A 21835-nucleotide genomic window follows, 5' to 3' on the forward strand; every position below is an offset into this window, starting at 1 on the left:
ACAAGTAGGAATTTGTGCATCTGTCGAGTGGAGCTGCAAGACTGGGGAAGGAACAGTTGGGTGGTGAGGACTCCCAAAACTTGAGCTGAGGCAGGTGGTGTTGGAGGTCAGACCCTGACGTTTGCAGGTGCCATGCTCCTACAGCAGTGCTGTGATCCCATGGGGCTCCAGAACAGGATTGGGCCTTCAGCGAATGAATAACCAAACCAGGCAAGCCCCATTTACTATGCCAGAAAATGAACATTTTATGGAGGAGGGGAAAAAAAAAAACAAAAAAGAAAGAAGAAAAGACAAGATGGGTATGGAGGTGCCAGGTTTAGCCAAGACAAAGGAGCATCTCTGTGAGTATGTTGGCTCCTGCTCGTTTCCGTGCGGGTGTTTGGCTTTCAGCCCTCACCGGCTCCTATCTCTCAATCGTTGCCACCACAGGAAAACGCTTGCTGCTTACCACGTCACTCTTCGCACACCACAGACACAGTTGGGAGGGTTTTCAGGCTGTGGCACCGGTGAGACACACAGCACGCACGTTCGTGGAGGCTCGTACCCACCTCCCTTCCCCCATCCTCAATGGGTTTATTTGGTTTTTAAGCTGAAGACACCTTGCAGTGAGAAGCAGGCACTTCATCTTGTGGTTTGCATCAAAAGCCCTACAGTAAGCCTAACACTGTATCTGCTCTAGCAGTTACTCAAATGTGTTTCTTTACGAGCCACTCTCACGTTTGGCTGCTTTAGCTATCTGGGACCACAGCTGTAGTGCAGAGAGCCCTGTCTCTGGTCAGAGAGGTGTTAAACCCTGTTGCTTTTCAGTTACTTAACCACAAAAGGTGATTCAGCACCCTTCCTCCTTAGTCTACACTCTTGGGGTGTCCCTGCATTGGTGTCAAGCACAAACCACTGTGCTGTTCCAAAGAAAACATCCCTAACAGCCATCTAGAGCGGGATACTGCCAATCTTCAAATGCTAAGAAATGCAGTCTCTGGTCTGGATCAGGCCACCCAGACTCCATCCACAGTATGTGAACAGAGTCAGGTCCTCCCAGGTCTTGGCTGATCCAGCCTCATGCAGGTGTCAAAGGGAAATGGTGATTGCCCTCTAATAGTAACGACCTCTGCACATCTGGCTCTGCAACCCCTTTGAGATAGCAGACCCCATTTACAGCCATGTCACCTTCCGGTAATTCAGAGGAACATTTTACTCTCTTCTTGGATACCGTTGCACAGTGCCAAATCCTTGTTTTAGATACTGATCTGTGGAGTAGTTACAGTTGTTCAAATGCTTGCTGAGCTTGTGTATTTATGGGTTGAAACTGCGCTGGGGAACATCTCCCAGAAAGCACAGAGCCTTTTTAATGGCTTTTCTAAGCACCTTTGTCCTTTGTCCCTATTTAATCACTTCAGTGCCCATTTTCCAATTGTACACAACATTTTATTAAACTGTACAAACAGCACTGGCATTTAAAAAATTCCTGTTAACCGTTCTAGTTAAACATGATGACCAGCTGCACAAACTGTGAGCACAGATGCCCCCTGCATTTCATACAGCACAAACAAGGATTTCATAAGAATCACTGGACTGAAACCTTTTTCAGGGCGCTCTGCTTTTCTTGTCGACGTTAGGCACTTCTGCTCTTGGTCCTGCAGGATTCGGTGCCTGCAGTCACTGCCAGCGATATCCCAGCGCTGCCTGCAAGGCTGCATTCATCCTGTTGGGAGGTCCAAGCTGACAGCCTGGTCCAGCAGAGCCAGAAAGGCACCTCTGAAGGGAATCTGGTTTTGGGATGACTCACCTTCTAGAGCTTCTCTTCTCCATGGACTGGAGGGGTTGATGCAACGAAGCTCCAAATGTATACACTTCAAGTAGAGCCTAACACCAACTTGGGTGACTGCCTAAGTCTAAGCTATTACAGAATCCTCTCTTTGGGCTTTGACTTAATTTTGACCGAGTATTTAACTGGTATCTCAGTGACAAGCAGTAACTGGGAGGTTCTACATCTCTCCAACCTCAGAAAACAGTGCAACTTTATTTAAAAGGATCCCATGATGAAAGGATCACAGAAAAGACTTTTTTAAACCCATCTCCATTTCCACAGACTGCAAAGGGATAGAACACACAGCAAAATGTCACAAGGTGAAGCAGAGGACCACCCTCTCCCTATGTGCTGTCCTGCCCTGTGACCGTTGGGTGCAGCTTGTTGATGTATGTCCACCATGTGGGCCAAAGGGTTGGGACATCATTTAGAGCAATAGAAAGTATATCAGCCTTTGCAAGGACTGATTACTACCTTTCAAGTAAAATATGTCAAAGCCAGAAGGCCAGTTTTACGACCAAACAATGGTTTGAGGAAACCTCTTCCACCTTTCTCATGAGGTTTTAGGATAAAACTCAAGAAAGCCAAGTCCAGATTTTGCTCTGAGCCTGGCGTGTGTGAGGACAGTTAAAGCTTTAGAACAGGGGTTCTTGAGGCTTTCTGCTGGACTGCAACTTCCCATCCTTCCTGACCAAGTACTAAGTGTAAACCACTGGTTTTCTGTATTGATCTTGACACTTGCCTTGCCAATGATCCTCCTTCGCTGTTGAGTCCTTAGCTCCAGGGCCTCTAGTTGAGATTTAAGAATGCTGGAATGGGCACCTGCAACGTCTCTTCGTCCTCCTGGAGCAAAATTGAGTCCTAACACCTGTGAACATTACTCTTAAAGTGTCTAGGAAGTAAAACTGCTTCTTCAAAACTTCTGTGTACACATGCACAATTCTGCACATGTACAAGTGGAGGTTACCAAAGCACCCAGCCTGAAGTCTTCCCAGATGCCCTCAGGCCTTAAGCAAACCACTTGTCCTTCAGAAGGAGGTGGGCCGAGGTGAGAATTGAAGAAATGGGCACTGTTATCACCAGAAATTCAAATATACTTGTTTTTTCTTACAGAGAAACCCATTGACTGTGTGTACAAGTAGTGGGGAACATGTTTTGTCACTTCCTCATTTTCAGATGCTCTCAACTTCAAGAACGTTGGGAAAAGAGAGAAGAGAGACCAGAAGATACCACGAAGAAACTTCATCATTAGTGAAGAGTGGCTGGCATCTGCTACAGACTGGAATAAGCTGGAAGCCTCCAGGCATGGTACAAACTTTCACTGAGGTGTTTTTCAGGTGGGTTCTTGATAAAAATAACCATCCATAGTATTCAGTTGACAAAGTGTTACTCAAACCATTACAGAGAATCCCTTCAGAAAGGCAGATCTCAGGAAAATATTTTCTCCATTTTAGGGTTCACGAAAGAAAAGTTGCTGAACATATTTTGGTCCATGCTGTTAATCAGTGCTCTGTCAGCACAGGACAGTCTAGGTTTTTCATTTAGAAATTCCTTGTCAAAGTTGCTACAGTCACTCGGAGATTTCTTCAAGAAAAGGAAAAAAAAATTGATGTCAAACCACTAATATTCAGATATTCATTACAATGGTACTGGTCCTATCAGGCTGCTTCCTATGGGCTCAGCTCAACCAGTTGAGAGCAAGCTCAGTTCAGCCAGGGAACCCGCAATGCATTTACTCTTGCCCTTTTGCACCATGATTAGTTACTCCAGCCCAAACGATGTATAGTAACATGTCAAGCTGCAGTGAACTTCTGTCTGAGCTCTTAATATCCAGCAGCCAGTGCTAATCACTTGCTTATTACCATCCAATTGAAGTAGTAAAGGGAATAAATATTATATAGGAGGCACTGAGCCTGTGATCCATTAATTCTGCCAGGCAGGGATGTTACAGTTTTGTAACACAGCGGACTGGACCCATCAATTAAATAACACTTGTGAAGGACTGTAAAATGAAAGTATGATGCACTTGTCAAATTAAATTATATTACTGTTATTAATAGGACTTTAATAGTTTAATAGGACTGCTAGTAATAGTCAGGACTATCCTGACTTAGCCGACCACTTGGTTACCTGAACTGCTTTTCCTTCTTTACCTTCTGCAGTGCAGTGAAAGGTAATCCTTACAGAATGGCTTGCATTGATGTGGTTAAGGGAAGGTGTTTTAAGTGGCATCCAGACCTCTGCTATGGTAACTGAGAAAGTGATGAATAATTTATGGTTTCTCAGGTGTGGGCATGCCAGACCTGGGCTTATAGCCATCAGAAAGTAGGAGTCATGATGATCAGGTCAGGCAGCCTAGCCAATAGACTTACGTAGTTCACAATTATCTTTCTAACGACTGTACAATGAGTGAGGCTGTGGTAGATCCAAACTGTAGATGGTTTCAGCTGCTTGTATCTGATGTGCACAACATACCAGACAGCCTGTGAACAATTTAATCTGCGTTTGGACATTTAAGTAAGAGTCAACACTTTCCATTCTGATGGCCCAAGACCAAGGTCCTCCATCTACTTTTAGTCAGAGAGACTGCATGTGCACAGCAACTCCAGAAGATATAACCCTGAAAATTTGAAGGCATTTTGAAAGCCTTCACTTGGTGCCTAAAACTGTTAATTCCAGTGTGAAGCAGACATTTACCCACCTTTAAAAGGCTGACTCTGTGAATCTAAACAGGATTTGAGGTCTCTGACATTAAAGACCCATGTCTGAAGAGTTTGGACTGTGCCCCTAAATAGATGGGTTTATAACATTACTGCCGGTCCTGGCTTTGGTTTATTGCTAGCATGTGCTGGAGGGTTTAAATATTTGGGGAATGAATGATTCAGGAGAGAAAGACATGAGGTGGTAGAACTGCAAGAAGATGCATCCTTACCACTCTTGGTTTGAAAGGAGGTTCCATCCTTCTTTCTTCTAAAGCTTCCCAGTTTATTTCCCGGAAAAAGGCATGCTGGCGGATGTTCCCTCTTGCTCCCAGTCTTCTCTCAGGCTCTCTCACAAAAAGCTAGAATGTTGAAGAAAGAGAAATACCTTAGTCTTTTATCAATAACAGTGTGTTCATTAGGACAGTCCTACCAGGTAGGGGTTCAGACTTCAAACTCAAGCATGGTTGGTGAGAGTGTGAAGAATGTTCTACCTTACTAAATTTCTGATTGGGGAACCAGTTTGGGTTCTTAGCCTGACATGCCAAAACTGAGAGACCTTGGCCACATTTTTCCTTTGCAGGAGAGAGAACACAATTTGCTACAGTGACAACAACATATGTGTCTGAACATGAAAATATGCAACTACACAGGTGAAATATCTGGATTGCACTTGTGAGCTTTTGTCTGGACAATTTCTTCTTATCAGAAAATTTTTATGGTTGAAATATAAGCATAATTTGTGAAAATACCAGCCTAGACTATATGGGGTTGCATTCATCTCCTATACCTTTGGACACTTGGAGTGTCAGTATTTGACACTTTATAATTAATAGAGAAAAACAGTCACCTTAGGTGCAAATAATCTGACCACCTTTACACACTTAAAGATGAGATAAAAGACACTCTGGAAGTGCTCGCTTCTCTCCACTCACTGGCTCAGATGCTGACAACCATCTACTTCGTCAAAAGACGACTCCCCATTCAGATAGCTTGTGTTTGCTGCACACTGCAGGCTGCAAGTCCTGTGGATGACTAATTCTGCTGAAGACAGGGAAAAGTCAGAAGTGGGGGCATATTTTTTCACCATCACCTACATGCAGGTCTAAGCCCACTCTTCAGTTTAGTGTAAACACAACCCGTTCTGTTATAGATGTTTTTATGGTGATGCAGGAGCCATTTGGCTCTGGAAGCAGCTGAAGTGTTCCTGGGGGAGAGTTTCAGGAGCGCTAAATGCCTCAGAGCTCCTCTCAAGGTTTGTGAGCAGGAGGTACTGTTGAAGTATTGCTGGGTGTGAATAGTTTAAAACTCATCTTCCTATCTGCAGCAAAATGTCTGGGGCCTCCAGGCCAGCTGGCCCATAAAGAACCAGATCCTAGATCCCTCTAAAGTCAACAGAGAGGAATAGTGGCAACACTTGATAGAAGGTGACCTGAATACAGCCAGTATGTCCTACTCCAGAGGTAAGGGCAAAATTTCAAAAGCACTTTATTGTTGAGGGTCACCTCAAAATGGATTTGGGTTATATATGGTAGAAGTTTCTTGCTACGCTATTTGGCCAACAGTGAGCATACAATAGATACCACTCAGCAAATAACTAATAGAAATATCTAATGCCAAAAGTGGCAGCAAAATAATCAGATGTATGGACCATTGAGGGCCTGTTTGAAAAAAACCTAGGCATTGGGTTTTGGTGAACACTGTGGGCAAAGCCTCACCAAAACTGAAGTGTCCTACAGACAACTGATTACTCAGCAGTGCAGACTCTGTACGTTAAATTCTGTGCTGATAATACAGGCAGTAAGCAGGGTGGAATAAGTAATTATCCAGAGTCAGTGGCAATGACAATAGCTCATAATGGAGAAAATGTTTTTTTTGCTAAGCAAGGAAGTTTATTGATTGGTATAAAGAAGATTACTACCTCTAATCCTGACAGAAGTACAGGTTATTTGTGCAGAAAGATGGCAGTGTATGTCCCAGAAATAGATGTTCAAAATCTCGGTCTGCTATGGTATGTCTTCCTGAACAACTTCTTTTGATTGTTTTCATTATTATCATTTTATAGTGATACCTAAATATCTGAGCCCTGCTGTGCACAGCACAGATGGTAAAATAATCTCCTGTTCTCCTTCTTTTTGTAGTGGAACACTGTATGTTGTCCTGTTGCTTAGTAAATGCAAAAGTCAAGGTAGGGACTGTAGGTCAAATATGACCAAAATCTTGTGATGAAGAAGTTACCTCACATCAGCTGAGCCATTATAAGCCTCTGTACATGCTCACTCACCATGCTCCATCTCGAGTTAAAATGCCTTAGCTTAGATCATGTCCAACAGTTCAAAGCCCAACTGAGGGGTGGTAGCTTGTTAGACTAGCTGCGATTTGATTGCATTTTTATCTTGCAACTCTAGAATAATTTGCATCCCAAGCCAGAAAGGCTACGATGATAAATGGCATGGGGCTGAGAAGGAGGCAATGAAAAAATCAGTGTGTTAATAGACAGGAACCTAAAAGACGAGGAGGATGCCCATTAGAGGGAAACAGAAGTGTGCTCCACTCAGAAAGGACAATATGCATTCCTATGTAGGAGATTCAAAGGGCCAAAAATCCAGATGACTTGGTGCTACTAGCTTGAGTAGCTCCGCCACTTCAGGACACAGGCTTTGTTTTCCTGCTCTTTAGCTCAGTGCAAAGACGCAAAATATTCGCTACCAAAAATCAAGCTGAACACCAAAGCAATATACCCTAGATGTCCTCATATCTCTGAGGCACAAGAACTGCTTCAAAGCCACAATTATCAAGGATGTCACTGTAACCCTTAGTTTGAAGCCTGGCAGAGTATCTTTTTCAGGAGTTAACATGCCTTGCACCTTAGGGATTGCTCTGCAAAGAAACTAATCTCTCCTGGTATCTGATACCCTGTGATACTACTTACTGGATGTGAGGAGCCATCATCACAACTCAGGAGAAAGAAGACACAAACATGGCCTTATGACTTAAGTCAGGTGTGCTTTGAGGTCCACAGACAAGAAAGTGACTCTCTCTGGTCCTGTCACACTAAGTTTGTTTCTCTGAACAACAGCTGAAGGTGAACAAATCAAAGATGACAGTTCTGGCAAAAAGACTTTACTTCGATGTGTGGTATTTCTTACCTTCACCAAAATGTCCTTGGCATCCTTGTCAAGCCAGCGAGGGTAGAATGGGTTATCCATACGGATAGACTGGAAAAGCTCCTCTTCATCTTGGCCATGGAAAGGAGACTGGCCAATAAGCATCTCATACAGGAGGACACCAAAGGACCACCAGTCAACGGAGGTGTTGTACTTCTGCCCCAGCAATATCTGCCCAAAGAAAGGAGTGACAAAAAGACAGATGCAAAATGTCTGACGTGAGTATTTCAACTTCAGAAAGGTTGGCCAGACCCTGACCTTTCAACAGCCGCTTGGCACTGGGTGGGATAGCAGAGGTGCTTCCCCCTGCCTGCAGCACGAGCCAGAGCATCTGCAGGGGTGCAGAGGCTGGGGTTCGAGGGGCTCCAAGTCACAGCCTCACCTGGGTGCCAAAACAGTCTTTCACACTACAGATAACAGGTTGCATGTAACTCTTCAGTTACTCGAACAAATCCTCGGCTGCCAGAGAGATCTCTAACATAAAAAGTGAGGCAAGTCATCTTCTGCCTGCTCTCCAAGTTATCCCAAGGGTTCAGATCAGGCTTGTGAAGTCCAAGAAGACAAATGGTTAGGCATTAGCATTTTGGGACTGATTTAACTCACACAAGCTCGTATTTTAAAATTACAAGTGTGGCAGTGTAAGGGTACTTTAGGACTATTAGTCAGTAGAAATGGTGGGAATCTATCCCAGTAAAATCTGCCCCAGGAAAAACATGAGAAAGCGGTTGCTGATCTGTCCTCTTGAGACCAACTGAGTTATAGGTAGACAAATGGGCATTTGTCCCTCTGTCAGTCCATTGGTTTATGCCTTTCTGTATCAGCTACAAAGTGAAGGCTACATCCAGTGTGTTGGGGCCGGGGGGGGGTCACCTGGAGTGACGACCTCCCCTAAGAAGGGACGTGGCCTTTTCTGGTGGCCAGACACCACCAAGTTCTCAACCTTCCCCTCTGGGGAAGCAAAATTAATCTCACCTGCCTTTAGATATCTGTTATGGAGATACATAGAGCTGAACCAGTTATCATTACCACCTTTTATAGTCAAGGAAGAGAATCAGTCCAATTTTAGACATCCAGCTAAATATCTGCCCGCTGTAAAGTACAACCCCCTATTTGTCTCCTTTAGTTATCAAGGAGTCTAGACAACTTGCTTATACATAGATACTTACATTGCAGATGTCTAAAGGTACATGTGATGACTATGATGTCTAGGATCCTTATCAGAATTTTAGAGCTGGAGAGGGGAATAGTTCATTTTAAGGCACGATCTTCACGCTTGAGCCCACAGCTTGGTTGCAGTGTGATCTCTTATACTATAGCCATGGTGTAGGTATCAATGACAAGCACTGGAGATGGCTTAATACCAGTGAAAACAACTATCCAGATCAGTATATATGAAACTGCTGATAGTTGAAAAATTATGATTTGGAGAGGTGATCTTTACTGCTGGCTCTGAGGTACAGTGGAAGTAGGTGAGTAATTTCTTGACTGTTTTCATACCTTGTTTTCATTGCTTGTAAATTGCCCCTTGGGCCCAGATTCATCTTACTGCCTAAAAGTTATGTGTCTTATTAATTTAGTTATCCAGAGTCTTTCCATAGTCGATGGAGGGAAAATGGCGATTTAACTGACTTACACCCCTAAGATAGGAAGGGATGACTTGTCTTCTGGGATGCTTGTCTTTCTACAACACTATAAAGTGCCATCTAATGCCTCATTTTTAGATGAATTCCCCTCTGATGTACCTGTGGCATCTAGCAAAGCAGGACCTTAATATCAGAAGTCTAAACCCAAGCTGATGTAGAATGCTCATGAGTAACACCTTTGTCTCCAAAAATGCCAAAAGAGGAGATAAAAAAAGGACAAAAAAGCTATTTCAATATAAGATGCAATATATACACTCAGAGCCAAAAAAAAAGAAATCAGCAAGACTCTGTAATGTATTTCTTCTGGATCACTTATAAACAAAATCATCCCAACCTTTCCTTCTGAAAAGACACATTATTTTTATAAGGCTTTACCTCTTAAAGTACAAAATGTCTGGAAATTAAAATTAAATGTTTTATGACAGTCAAAGAAAAGATTTATTAGCTTTGCAATTCTCTGGAAAAAATAAATAAACTCAGCAATTTCATTTCAGGTTAAGTATTTTTTTTTTTTTGGTCAAATATTTTTCAAAATAAAAAAATTGCTTGTCTACTGACCCAAAGCCCCCTTATTTACACGGCTGTAGCCAAGGTGCTGGGTCTGTAACAAATTACAGTGCTAGAAGCTGCATTGAAATACTGACAAAAAGTCCAGTGCTCCTGCCTCTGGCAGGAGAGATGATCCATAAACTCCAGCAGTGCTTTCAATTTAGAGGTAAAATGCTTTATATGCACTCGTTGAATCTCTAAAATAAATGATGGTGCAGAAATAAAACTCTGAGCTATTTTAGTCTTTCTCTTTTCTATGAAGTAAAATCACAGATAATGGATTATTACTTGGCTCTATTTTTTTTTAGGATCAGAAAATAGCTTTTTTTTTTTTTTTAAGTAAAAGCATATTGAAGTGGAATAAAAGACAACTGTGGCTTAATTGCAGAGCACACTTACACCTGCTTTTAGGCAATACAAATCCAATTGATTTGAAGAGACCAGCCCTTGTGTCAGCAGTGGTGTAACCTAGATCAGAATTGAGCCCTTGGTGCACAGTAAAAGATCAATGAATTATAGCGGAGGGGAAAAAACCAAAAGCTTTAAAAGCTATTTGGCAAGTACCAATATCCATCATGGAAACACTAAAATCAGGAAATGGGATCTTGAAAGGCAAATAAATGGATTTTAGAGTGATGTTGGACATGATGCATGGATGACTCGTAGGTTCTTCTCTGAGCTGAAAAATGTTTTCTTTGGCCTCAATTTGCCACCTAATTAGTCAAAGCCTCTCCATAGTAAGATCTCTCATTGTGTGAAGTCACCAGGTTAAGGGTACTTTCTCTTTTCTGGAGACATCTGGTCCAAAATATCTAAATTTACCAAAAAAACCCCAACCCCAAACCCCCCCACAAGTTTCTGTCTGGGAAAAAATGGAAAGAAATAAGGGGAAGGGCAAAGGATCTCGCTATGGGCAAGCTGGAGTCTGGTGTCTGTGATGACCCAGTTTTATTGCATGGGCACATAGAGGCCAGGTTCAGCTTTTCTCCACCAAGTATCAGTAGATATCAACTGCAGATGGAGAAGAGGAACTGTTGATATGTTTTTGCATGGAGCTTGGAGACTGTCTCCATGCAAGCCCCAGTCTTCCTGAGTCAAGGGGACAGAGCAGGACCTTAACACGAGCTACAATCTCTGCCTTGCCCTTGTCAGCTCAAGCAAATCCTGGCCCTGATACAACTCCGTCATCTCTAGTTTTAGAGCCTCCTTCACCAGGAGGCAGCTTGTGGAGGCATGTCCTCCAGGGATGGGATTCATGCAGTGACGTGAGGTGCTCTGGCACCGTGCACAGCCAAAGCAGAGAAGCAGGTAGTCCAGAGCCCAGCGTCAGCAGGTCAGGTCCCAGTTGTCCTCCAGACAGCAACACCTCTCCTCCGACTGCTGGCATTTCGAGGGGAAAAATCAGGATGTATGACCACTCTCTTGTTTATGCGTCCAAGAATCTCCATCCCTTTTACAAGCAGCTATTGGTTGTTTTTTATCTTTACAGACCTTCAAGCCTGTGCTCAGTTTTAAGGTTATGCCTCTGATGGCAGAGCCTTTTCAGAGCATATAGTGCCTTATTCAGCTCTGGAAGGATGCTCATGATGCAGGCTGTGTTTGCAGCCAGCTAAGAACCTGTCTGAGTAAGGGAGAAGTCCAAGTTTATGGGTGCCATCCCTATTCAAGCATCAGAGCATATCCCAGAGGGAAGGTAAACCCCAATCTCTGCTTTATAGTGGATCCAGCCTCTCTATCTAAAGGGTGGTTAATCAATGAGGAGGGAGAATCACCTCCAGGTGGGCATTTTGTCCCACCTTTCTCTATTTTCTCTCTCAGGTTGTGATGAACGTCATCCCTTAGAAGCGCCCATAGCTCCCTACCAGCTATGAAGGAGCCTGTACAGCCATAGAAGCCTACTGTTAGCTAGCTACGGAACATGCTTCCCATTCCTCGTGCTGTTTCTGTCCCTGAATTGCAGGACCTACCTCTTGGAGCTTCTTCTGCCGTGGCTTAAACTGGATTTTCATTAGGCATCCTGTTACTTGGTTAAGCCAAGCACCACTTTCTTCCCAGGCCCATTTGCACAAAAAGTGAGTTAGCCACAAAAATAGGCAATGCCAGACAGCAACACAGACTCTGAGTCAAACTGAAATCCAGTTTCTAGCCTGGAACTACTCAAAAGCAGGTTCTTACTCTTTGCACTCTCCACCACTGACTGACAGTCATGTCCTCTCTCCGACAGAAGCATGCTGACCTCCCTGAACCCCACACCTACCTCAGGAGCGATATAGTCAGGAGTCCCACAGAAAGTACTTGTCTTCGCATCCCCAAACATGTTCTCCTTGCACATCCCAAAGTCAGCAATTTTGATATGCCCCTCATTGTCCAAGAGGACGTTGTCTAGCTTCAAGTCTCTGTGGAGGAAGAGAAGGAAACCCCTTCTTTAAAGTGTTGAAGAGCCACACAAGTTATTTCAGCAGGTTACACTTATTAACTTGCTATCTGCCTCCGTGTAGTGCCTACATGTTGCAATTACAAAGGAAGGTTGAGGGCCAAATGAGGAGCTGATCTCTTAGACTTCGATATCCCTCTTCTTCATTCCTCCTGTCCCAGCACTGATTCATTTGCTGGAGAAGAATTTATCCAAGACGTCTTCTAAAAGCTGCCTCCTTTGAGGATGCAGAATAGTGAAGCTAAAAAGGGCTTTGCTCCTGCCCTAACACAGCCTGGAGCAGGTGAGCAAGAAGGGACCAACTAATGCTCACTTTTTCCTTCTCTGGGAGTCTCAGTACTCTCTCTGAAGCTGCTGCCAGATGTCCCTCCCAGTGCAGGCTCTACAAATGTTGGAAGATGTCAGGATCCGCAATCCCTGCATGGCTTGCGGAGGGTCAGAATAATCCCGGACATCAGCAGAACACCCACCACTTTTTCACTGCTGGGCTGCACTGTTTGAGCCCTGGGGATTTACAAAGCCCTTCACACATAGCTGCCAAGATGTTGTCAGAGGTTTCAGGCTCTGAGCTACTATGGGAAGCAAAGAGCCCAGAGAGAGAATAAAAGGAAATGCACAGAGAAGGAAATAAAAGTGAGTGAGCTGATGAATCATGGCCATTGACGGAGAACAAAGAGGTCTTCACATGGGAACAACCTCTGAAAGTAGAGAAAAATATGTAGAGAAGGAAAGAAAAAGTCAGAAAGAAAGAAAGGCTGGCATGGCTTCTTTGTTAATTTTTTTAATATCTTACCTAAAGGTTTTGCTTTTCATTGAAATAATGACTCAGGGAGATGTTTGGATCAGTGATGCTGCACTTCACCTGGGATGTAGGTAGAATTTGGATTACCTGGTCTCAGAGCACCCACGTTCCTGCACTGCCTATCCTGTGCTATCATTCACTGCTCCTTCTCAGGGCTCCCAAAGCACCCAGACACAACATTTGCTTGTGTCCACAGCTGAGGATACAATTGGTCTTTTCCAACCTCTGCTGCTTCACAGCCTACACATATTTTCCACATCTCAGGCAAAAGTCCTAACCGCAAGGCTGCAATATAGCTACCCTCCCAGTGACAACTCTTTTACAATGTGTTTTTTTCAGAAATGGCTCTGACTCCCTTAAAGAAGGTAATTTCTAATGCATGATGTTCCTGAGATAATTGCCTACAATTGCAGGAAAGATGGCTGTTCAGCCTTCCTCTATGCAAAGCTCCTTGTCTTGGTTCGGCCAGGTCCCAGCCAGGGTGGGGAGACCTCCCAGTGTCTACACGCTAAATTGTTGTCATGGGGAAATTGTTCATTGCTGCTAGAATATGGCCCAAGAAAAAGCGGGAGTCATCAATCAAAAAGAAATATAGAGACAACCGAGACATTTGCCTTCCAAGTGGCAGACACTCATGTTGTCACAATTTCCAGCTGGAATGACTTATTTTAGTTACACCATTGAGATCAATCTCTGGCTGCCAGCACTGCTTTTATTCATCTGGTAGATCGAAGCAAAACAAAAACCCCATCACCTACAGTTCGCTTTCATTATTTTGATGAGTCTCAAACTCATTGGCTTCAGGGATTGGAGTTTCTGCCAAAAACGCCTCTGCTCATTCATTAAAATTTAAGCCAACGTTTCCAAACATGGGTGCATGAGACAGAACAGCTGGATTCATTATTCTTACTACATCGCAAGTGATGTAGTTTCAAAAATGATTTCTATTCACTTTCCTAAATGCTTAGTTAGCTCTGACTGAGATGCTGATGGCTGTGCGTTCTCAACTGACCTCGTTGTCATTGTCTTCAATAAAAAAAGGAAAAAGGGGTAGGACTGGTTAAATCTTTTCTCTCCAAGCTTGGTATCCAAAGAAAAGCTGCACAGACTCCTGGGAATGAGCTATTTCTTCCTGTCCCCGATGTCTAGCTATCTCAATTTGCCTACATTTCCCAAGGCTCCAGATTCTAAACCTCTCTCTCCTTTCATGAGGAAGCGGGTCCCAAACCCTGACACACCACTGGTGTAGAAATTCCAAATAAAAATGTAAATTATAAACAAAATGTCAGCATTAACAGTCCTGCCACAAACTCACAGTATCCTGCAGATATTTTTAATCAACTTTTCTGAGAAGTCTGGATAAAAATGAAGACACGGCTAAGTGATTTGGGCACTTCAGAAAATGTTTCCTTTCAGTCATCCAGAACAATAATTAGAGCCAGAAACTTGCTGAGACCCCAGAGATCATCTTAGCTTCATGTCATTGATATTGATCCCATGTTTACACAGTCACCATCATTGGTCAATAAAGCCTATAAATGGCTCCCACATGAGTACTAGTAATTAATAATAAGGAGAGTTTATATGAACCAAAGCTTGCATTTTAATGGGAGAGTGGATTGTAAACAAGCCATTCACTTTTAGCATTTGTTCTAATGTTCACACTACATGACAAACATTGAAATAAGCTCATTTTGGTTTCAGCAAACACTGTTGCTTTAGTGAGCTTTCTCATTTGTTTGTGACAAGCTATTTGCTTCCTGCTTTTACAGAAAGCTGCAATGTAGTAACTAACTTTGCCATGAAAATGAGCTGGACTAGAGCTCCCCAGAAATTCAGTTCCTCCTTTTGGTCACGTGAAAGCAGACTGTGGCCTGATTTCTGCAGCCCTTCTTGCTCCCATCTTGTCTCTGTCCTTTTATATAGGTCTAAAGCACAACACTTGTGCATTAGATCAAAGCATCCGTGCATAACTTTGAAGCTCCTAGGGAAGTCAAGCAGAAGCTGGAATGGGTCATTTTGTAGTAGAGGACTTCTCCCCCTTGGGATTTGATAGATTGATGCATTGTGGAATAAGTTCATACCAGTAGCTTTGGGAAAGGACCCTTCTGAGTGCAGCTGCCTGCAGTGTCCCACCTAGTCCCCGTTAGCTCCCTGTAGAGCCTGCTGGTAGAAATGGGCACTTCTCACACACACTCTAACACAGGTTTGAAGAACCTAAAAAGCCCACTCCTCTGCTTACTACAAGAAGAGCTTGGGTACCTAGCTCAGATTCATAATGGCAGGTGAGATGAATCCCATCTCCCCATGGAACTGTGCACAGCAGACCTGTTAAATAACCCCCAAATTAAGGTATATCACTGTCTCCCTGCTGTTGTTACTTGAGCTGAGCTTGTCACCGCTGTCCCAGGGTAACCAGCACAGCAGATATACCAAATTTCTCATGGCTAGCTTGACCTTATATACCCTCATACATGGAAAGCTTAAACTGGGTGCCTATGCTGGGTGCTGTATGAATGACCGAGTGTAATGCATCAAAGGGCTTGTTTTAATGTTAACTGAAACAATAGGACTGGATTCTCAAAAAGGTCTCAAAACTGCCTTTTCTACACTATCTCTTCCAAATAAAACAGCCAGACTCTGTAAAAAGGAAATCTGCATTGAAATGCAATACCAGTAAGTATATCCAAGCAACAGTGTCTCGGTTACTATTAGTGCTTGCAGGGAAAGCAGAAACGGTTTAGCATATTAGATACTATACAGCAAAATTACCTGTATATTATGCCCTTGGAATGGAGGAACTGGAGCCCGCATATGATTTCAGCAGCATAAAACCTGAGTGACAGAAGGCGCAAGTTAGAATGGATGCAAGTTAAAATGGCGCTTTCAACTAGACCCAAAAAGATGGAAACTTTGTCTCCACAGAGGCCAAAATTTCCTTAAGTTCCCAGAAGGCTTGGGGTAACTGATGGATGATGTGAGATTCCCAAAAGCAAGCCACATGGCTAGCAGCCCAACCCCCACTTTGCGAAACGGTAGGGATTTGGAGCCTACTCATCTTCAGGGATTTGGAAGCCACGCTGCATGGCTAGCTGCCTTTTTTTTTTTATATGTGACTGACTCTGAGGACATGTCCTTCAGTGCCCAAGGATGTCTCCAGATCAGCTGTGGAGCAAAAAAAACCACCACCCAGCTCCTACTGCCTACCCTGCTTCACCTCAAGATACGGTCCCTGTCGCAAGGAAGGCAGACCGGCTGGTATCTGTGCCTCTCCCTTATTTACATATTTAAAGCAAATCAATAATTGACAGTGATGCGCCAGACCGCAAACTGCAAATTACAGTTAATGCCTCAGACCTCAAAAGAGCAGCTATCATTTGCCATGTTCAGTAGCTGCTGCACAAAGAGTGGAGCAGTCCCGGCAAGGGGACAGGCAGGTGGGCATCTGGGTTTGGGGACCACAGACAGTCTCCTTGGCTTGTCAAACAGACCACTGCTCAGATTTATGCCTTGCTTTTGAAATTTTCCCCAAGATATGAACTAGCTAGCAGCTCAGGGGCCTTTCTCTGGAGTCTTTTCGAGTTTGAGATCTTTGTTCTCAACACAGTTCTGCCTAAAGGACAACACCACGTTCTGCTGGAAAGAGGCAGCAGAAGGCTGAAGCACCGTTCGCAATGAGAGTGCTCTCCCAGAAGAGCATGTAACTGCAGGATCGTAAGCCCCTCCGGTCTCGCACAGCTCTGCTCCCTCAGGCTTCAATGTATTGGCCCTTATTTCTGAACATTTAAATGCTTTTGAATAAATCATCAAATTAAACACTGATATAAATGAGGGCTTGCTTTTTTTTTTTTTAATTATTAAATAAAAATTAATTCCGATAGTAGTTTCAATATTGACTTTTAAAATACCTTTTACTCGCAGAAGGATTAAAAGCACCTTTCATTTATTCTAATTCATCTATTTACTTTAATCAAAGTGAAATAAATTTTTAACTCCCTGATGGTGTATTAATTTTTTATTTAAATTTACCTTTTGCACTTTTGATAGGTTTTCTCTCTTGCCCCCCCCCTCCCCCGAACCTTAAAAGGAAAAAAGGAAAATCTCATTGCTTCTAACAAACAACAGCTTCACCTCTGATCACTGGACCAGGAACCTCAGCTTGTGCACGTCCTGCAGCTTGGCTGCAGGCCACCCAGTGTTGTAAAGAACAAGATATTTGGTTCCACAGATGGCTGAAAATGCATCTGTGGGATTTCTTTGACAGCGGTAAATCTGGGTTGGAGGTTGGGTCCACGATGTTGTTATTGGGGTCTCCAATTATGGGCTGAGCAAGAACTCAATGAGTGCAACAAAGAGCAACCCCAGGGCTGCTGTAATCCACAGCAGACACCTGTAGGTTGCTTTGACCCTCATCCATGGGCCGTGTAAATAAGTTCTTAGGCGTGCTTGGGGCTGTTTATAGACAGTGGAGGCACTTCCAGAGGTAAGGTCTCAGCTGGGTTGAATGGTCCCTCTGGAGCCTCTCTCTGTTTCAGAGACTTCAGTCCTGGGAAGGGGACTAATTCAGCAAGCAGGGCAGCTTAAGGGACAGCTTCTATCCAGCTCAGCTCTCGGCTCTGAACAAATGTTTGTGGGACTATGCTGAGGTTAGCGCAAAATACGGGAGCCAGGTCACAGGCTAGAAGGAGGTCCCTGGTTTGCAGGCTAAAGGATAAGCCTGCAGGCAGAGACAATGCTGACGAGGGTGTAGCAGCATCTGTAATGCTTCCAGACAGAAATAGCTTCCCTGGTTGACCAAGAATGCAAAGCAAGGTCACGTCTGACTGAAATCAGCTGTGTGGATGGGCTTTAAAAAGCCTTCTGTGGGAGGGGAAAGAGGACAGGGAGAGGAAGTGACTTGCTTCAAGTCCATCGTTGAGTTGGGCTGATGTCTGTTTTGTTCAGTTTGGAGAGAGCTGGGCTAGAGAGTGACTCTGCTTCCAGCACAGGCATTATCCCCACTTTGCAGCTGGGTAAGGTGCAGAGAGGTCAAATGATTTGCCCAAGGTTTCCTCTACAGGACAGTAGCAGAAGTGGGAATAAAATCAAGATCTCTGGTGTCTGCAGCTGCTGCCTTTGCTTCTACCACGTGTGCGATCTGCAAGCCAAAAAGTAATAATAACATCTTACGTTGCTCTGGGAAGGTCGAACTTATGACAACTCTGTATATGGAACATGAGGTCTCCTCCGTTGAGGTATTCCATCACAAAAAAGAGGTTTTCCTAGAAAATGAGACAAGGTGACAATAAGGAGTGGGGAAGGGTGAGATAAAAGTGAAAAAAAAAAAAAAAAAAACCAAACCAAAAACCAGCCCAGAAAGCACTCAAAAAGAGGAAGGAAAAGATTACAGTGAGGGTTTTGGAAAGAAAACAGTTTCTTTTTCAGATTCCTCATTTCTCCTCTTTGTTTTCCAAGTCCATACTCACCCCCTCTGCCCTGATTTGTATAAACAGCGTTAGCAAAAATTGCAAATCCACTTAATAACCAGCTGGTGCAATTGATTTTTACCAGCAGACCTCAAGGCTCAGTAGAAGGGGATGAGTAATTCTACGGTGCCTGCATAACAGAAGGACAGATGGACAAGCTTCCTGGGGGACTAGTGGAAGAGGCAGAAGTAAATCCCAGGTCTCCTCTGGTTCCCAGTGTATTATCCATCCAGTGGAGTGATCTCAAGCTGGTGTTACCTGCATTGCTGCACATCTTTCGTGGACGCACATGGGTCTGATCTTTTCAAGTTATCAAAGACACTGGCCAGATGCTGCAACCTCTTCTAAGCACATGCTTGATTTTAAGCCTAGGAGCTGCTCTATTAAATAAGGTAGGATGTAACTTGCTAGGGGGAAGATTCATAAATCAGTCATATTTCTGGATGCCCATTGAGTGCTTGCATGTCAGAGAAGACCGGAAAAAAGATCCAGTCTTTGTCCCCAGTTGCATGCAACCATCAGCCATTCTATGAAGGCAGTGGAAAACTCTCCTCCTGGTACGCAGGAAGATGGGGGGAATCTCTGTGTTGAATAAAGAGCAGAACAGATCATCAAAGTTTCCTTTCCAGTCCTTGATGTACACCACATTGATCCACTTGCTGCTTCACGAGCTGTAACTTCACCACCAGGCCCCCCCAGAAGCTAGAGGCTGATTCAGACCAATTCCTTCCACACTGAATTGTACCTACAAAGCAGGATGGGTGCCTTTTTCTGCAAGAAGAGTATCTGTGCAACAAGTTATGCTCCCAGTTTAAACTTCTGTTTCAGGAATCTCGGCTTTTGTGCATAAATGCATGGATAAAATAAAATGGATGCAGTACTTTTTTTCTCAAAAGCCTCTCTCTGTTCTGTACACATCTGAAGTTAGTCACCTCCAGGCTATGTTAAAGTTTATGAATATCTTCCCTTTGTTGCGTATTGCCCATCACAGTTTTTTTTGGGAGGGGAAATAGAGTTCTTTTCACTTACATTTTTAACAGTCAAAGGCAGATTTTTATCCATAAGATCTAATGTAAGCATCTCTGGCAGCAAGCCAAGATCTGGCTATTTAAAAAAACAACAGTGTTTGTTCCTTTCAGATAACAGCTGTCTGCTCTAATTTGTGCAATTTCTTTAGCCAGATCCTTTTAATTACAGTAGTCTTATTTAAATGGATGTCTGGCTGGAAACCCCACCTGTCATGCAACAAGCACGGGGCCAGATCTAGCCTCCCAGGGAAAGAATACAAATTTTGCCAATAAACCAAATGGGTGCAGGTTTTCAGTTTGAAGGTCTTGCATCTGTAGACATCTGTGCGCATAAGTCAGTTTAAGCAAGCAAGAAGGCCAAATGGAGATGGGCAATTCAGTATAGAAATGCACAGATCTCGGAAGCAATGTGAGCTCAGGAGCCCGTTCAGGAAAACACTTGAAGAGATGCTCTTTGTGAAGGTACACAGGGATGTGATGAGGTTTAGTTAACAACAGACCAGCAGCCGCATGTATCACACTGCGACAGAAGAAAACTCCTGGGTCTTCACATGGGCCAGACTCAGCTTCAGTGGACTGGGAAGGAGAAAACCCCTGGGATTCCCTGAAAAGTCCGCTGAGTTGGGCTACACCTTATCACAGACCTTTAAGCATAACTTGAAGTCCATGTTTATTTAGCAGTTGTGCTCTGCTTGCTCATGGATTTGAGCAACCATCTGATGGACCTATTTAATTGAACTGGGGACTCTAACTTGAAACTGGGGACTTTGGCACCATCCTTCTGTCAGCTGAGGAAAGAAAAGGTGGACAACCCCTCAGGTTAATTGGCATCCAAAGATCATTATATGCACTCAGTTGCTCAACTGTCTAAAGCTATGAAGCTGAAGTCTACAAGCTTGACTTAGGCATGATTAATACTGAAGTTCATTGTCTACCAGGTGCTACAGAGTGGTACAGAAATACTGTTGAAAAGAAAGATGGCATCACTCTGAGTTTTCTGGTCCAAGACTTGGAAGTTCCCCTTGCTTCTCACAAAGGTCAGTTGTCTGGAACAGCCCATGGAGAAAAATTGCTTGAGATCAGCCCTAAGTACATCATTATGAGTAGCAAGATGTAACTAAGCAGCGCAAGCTGCAATGAATTATTGGAGAGAGCTTCCAAGCCTGAGATCTACACAGCCACAGAACCCATTAAAAAGGAGAAGTGGCAAAACCCATGCTTGAAAGCACCAAAAATTCAACAGTGTGCTAGACATTAAAAGGTTAGAATGTCACGGAGCACATGTTTGCAGACAGGCTCCAACCTACACTTCCTCTGGTCCTGGGAAAGTTATCTGATGGCTCCTGTCTGCTACTGCCAGGCTCTGAAGTCTGTCAGTACCTGGAGCAGGCGAGAGTAGGCTAAGCGGGTATTTCTCAAGACGTGGCAGCGGGGATGGCATGACTTTGTCATGCCTTTATCCCCTGCAATGGTCCTAGCTCAGGGATGTTAAGCAAAAAACCGGGAATGCTGTTCCTCGGTGCCGAGACCTACAGAGCTCTGCAGGAGGCTTGGGAAGAGCCCCTCACCTTCACCCTACCCGTCTGCCTTGCAGACAGACGACAGACGACTTGCTGACCGCATGTGAGAGCATCCTCGGGTAGCAAATGCTCAAGCCAAACTTCTGGTCACGGGTCCAGACTCACACAACGGAACAGAACAAGTCTGGTCTCATGGCAGAGTTTGGGGTCATCTTTTACAACCACAGAGCTCAAGGAGGACTGTAAAGGCATTTCCTGCACTCAGCGATGGGCACTGCCCCAGGATAGTTGGCACTAGTTGTCTTGAGGACATCCCTATAATAGCCATTCCTTACTTCTAGATCATCTTCCAGGGGCTTTCTCCATTGCAGCAGAGGGAACGTGACAAACCCCTCTGCGGGAGGATGAAAAGCTGCTCCTACAGCAGACAGAACTATAAACGTGACGTTGTACAACACACAGTTAGACAGGTACAGGTATGCATCCTGCACACAAAATACCAGGGTTCCCTAGTCGAGTCAATCCCGATTCCTGCAAGAACTCGATTTCTTGCCCCATCAGTCCCTCAGTGCCTGGGCTGAGCCGAGCTCCTCTCTGCAGAGGCGCCTGCTCCCTCTGCCTCGCCAGGACATGGCAGGGACGGAGTTAAACCAACCTGCTTCTGTTCTGCCTGCAACTGCTGTGAGAATGAATAGTCACTATCAGAGATGCTTTCAACTTT

At 44.1% G+C, this 21835-nt stretch overlaps 1 protein-coding gene across 3 annotated transcripts in view; it reads right to left on the bottom strand.

Moving 5' to 3' along the window:
• Positions 1-1403: 1403 nt before the first annotated feature.
• The window catches only part of PRKCQ (protein kinase C theta), a 64496-nt gene continuing 44064 nt past the window's right edge, over positions 1404-21835 (bottom strand). For all 3 annotated transcript variants that reach the window (XM_030016010.2, XM_030016009.2, XM_030016011.2), the window contains 6 exons: positions 18271-18362; positions 15874-15936; positions 12123-12261; positions 7656-7844; positions 4740-4868; positions 1404-3391 (listed from right to left, as the gene is read on the bottom strand). In XM_030016010.2, coding sequence (XP_029871870.1) covers positions 3236-3391; positions 4740-4868; positions 7656-7844; positions 12123-12261; positions 15874-15936; positions 18271-18362 — 768 coding nt within the window. In that variant the 3' untranslated portion in view covers positions 1404-3235. The remainder of the gene's footprint in view (positions 3392-4739; positions 4869-7655; positions 7845-12122; positions 12262-15873; positions 15937-18270; positions 18363-21835) is intronic.

Source organism: Aquila chrysaetos, chromosome 5, assembly GCF_900496995.4.
Source record: "Aquila chrysaetos chrysaetos chromosome 5, bAquChr1.4, whole genome shotgun sequence".
Classification (NCBI taxonomy): domain Eukaryota; kingdom Metazoa; phylum Chordata; class Aves; order Accipitriformes; family Accipitridae; genus Aquila; species Aquila chrysaetos.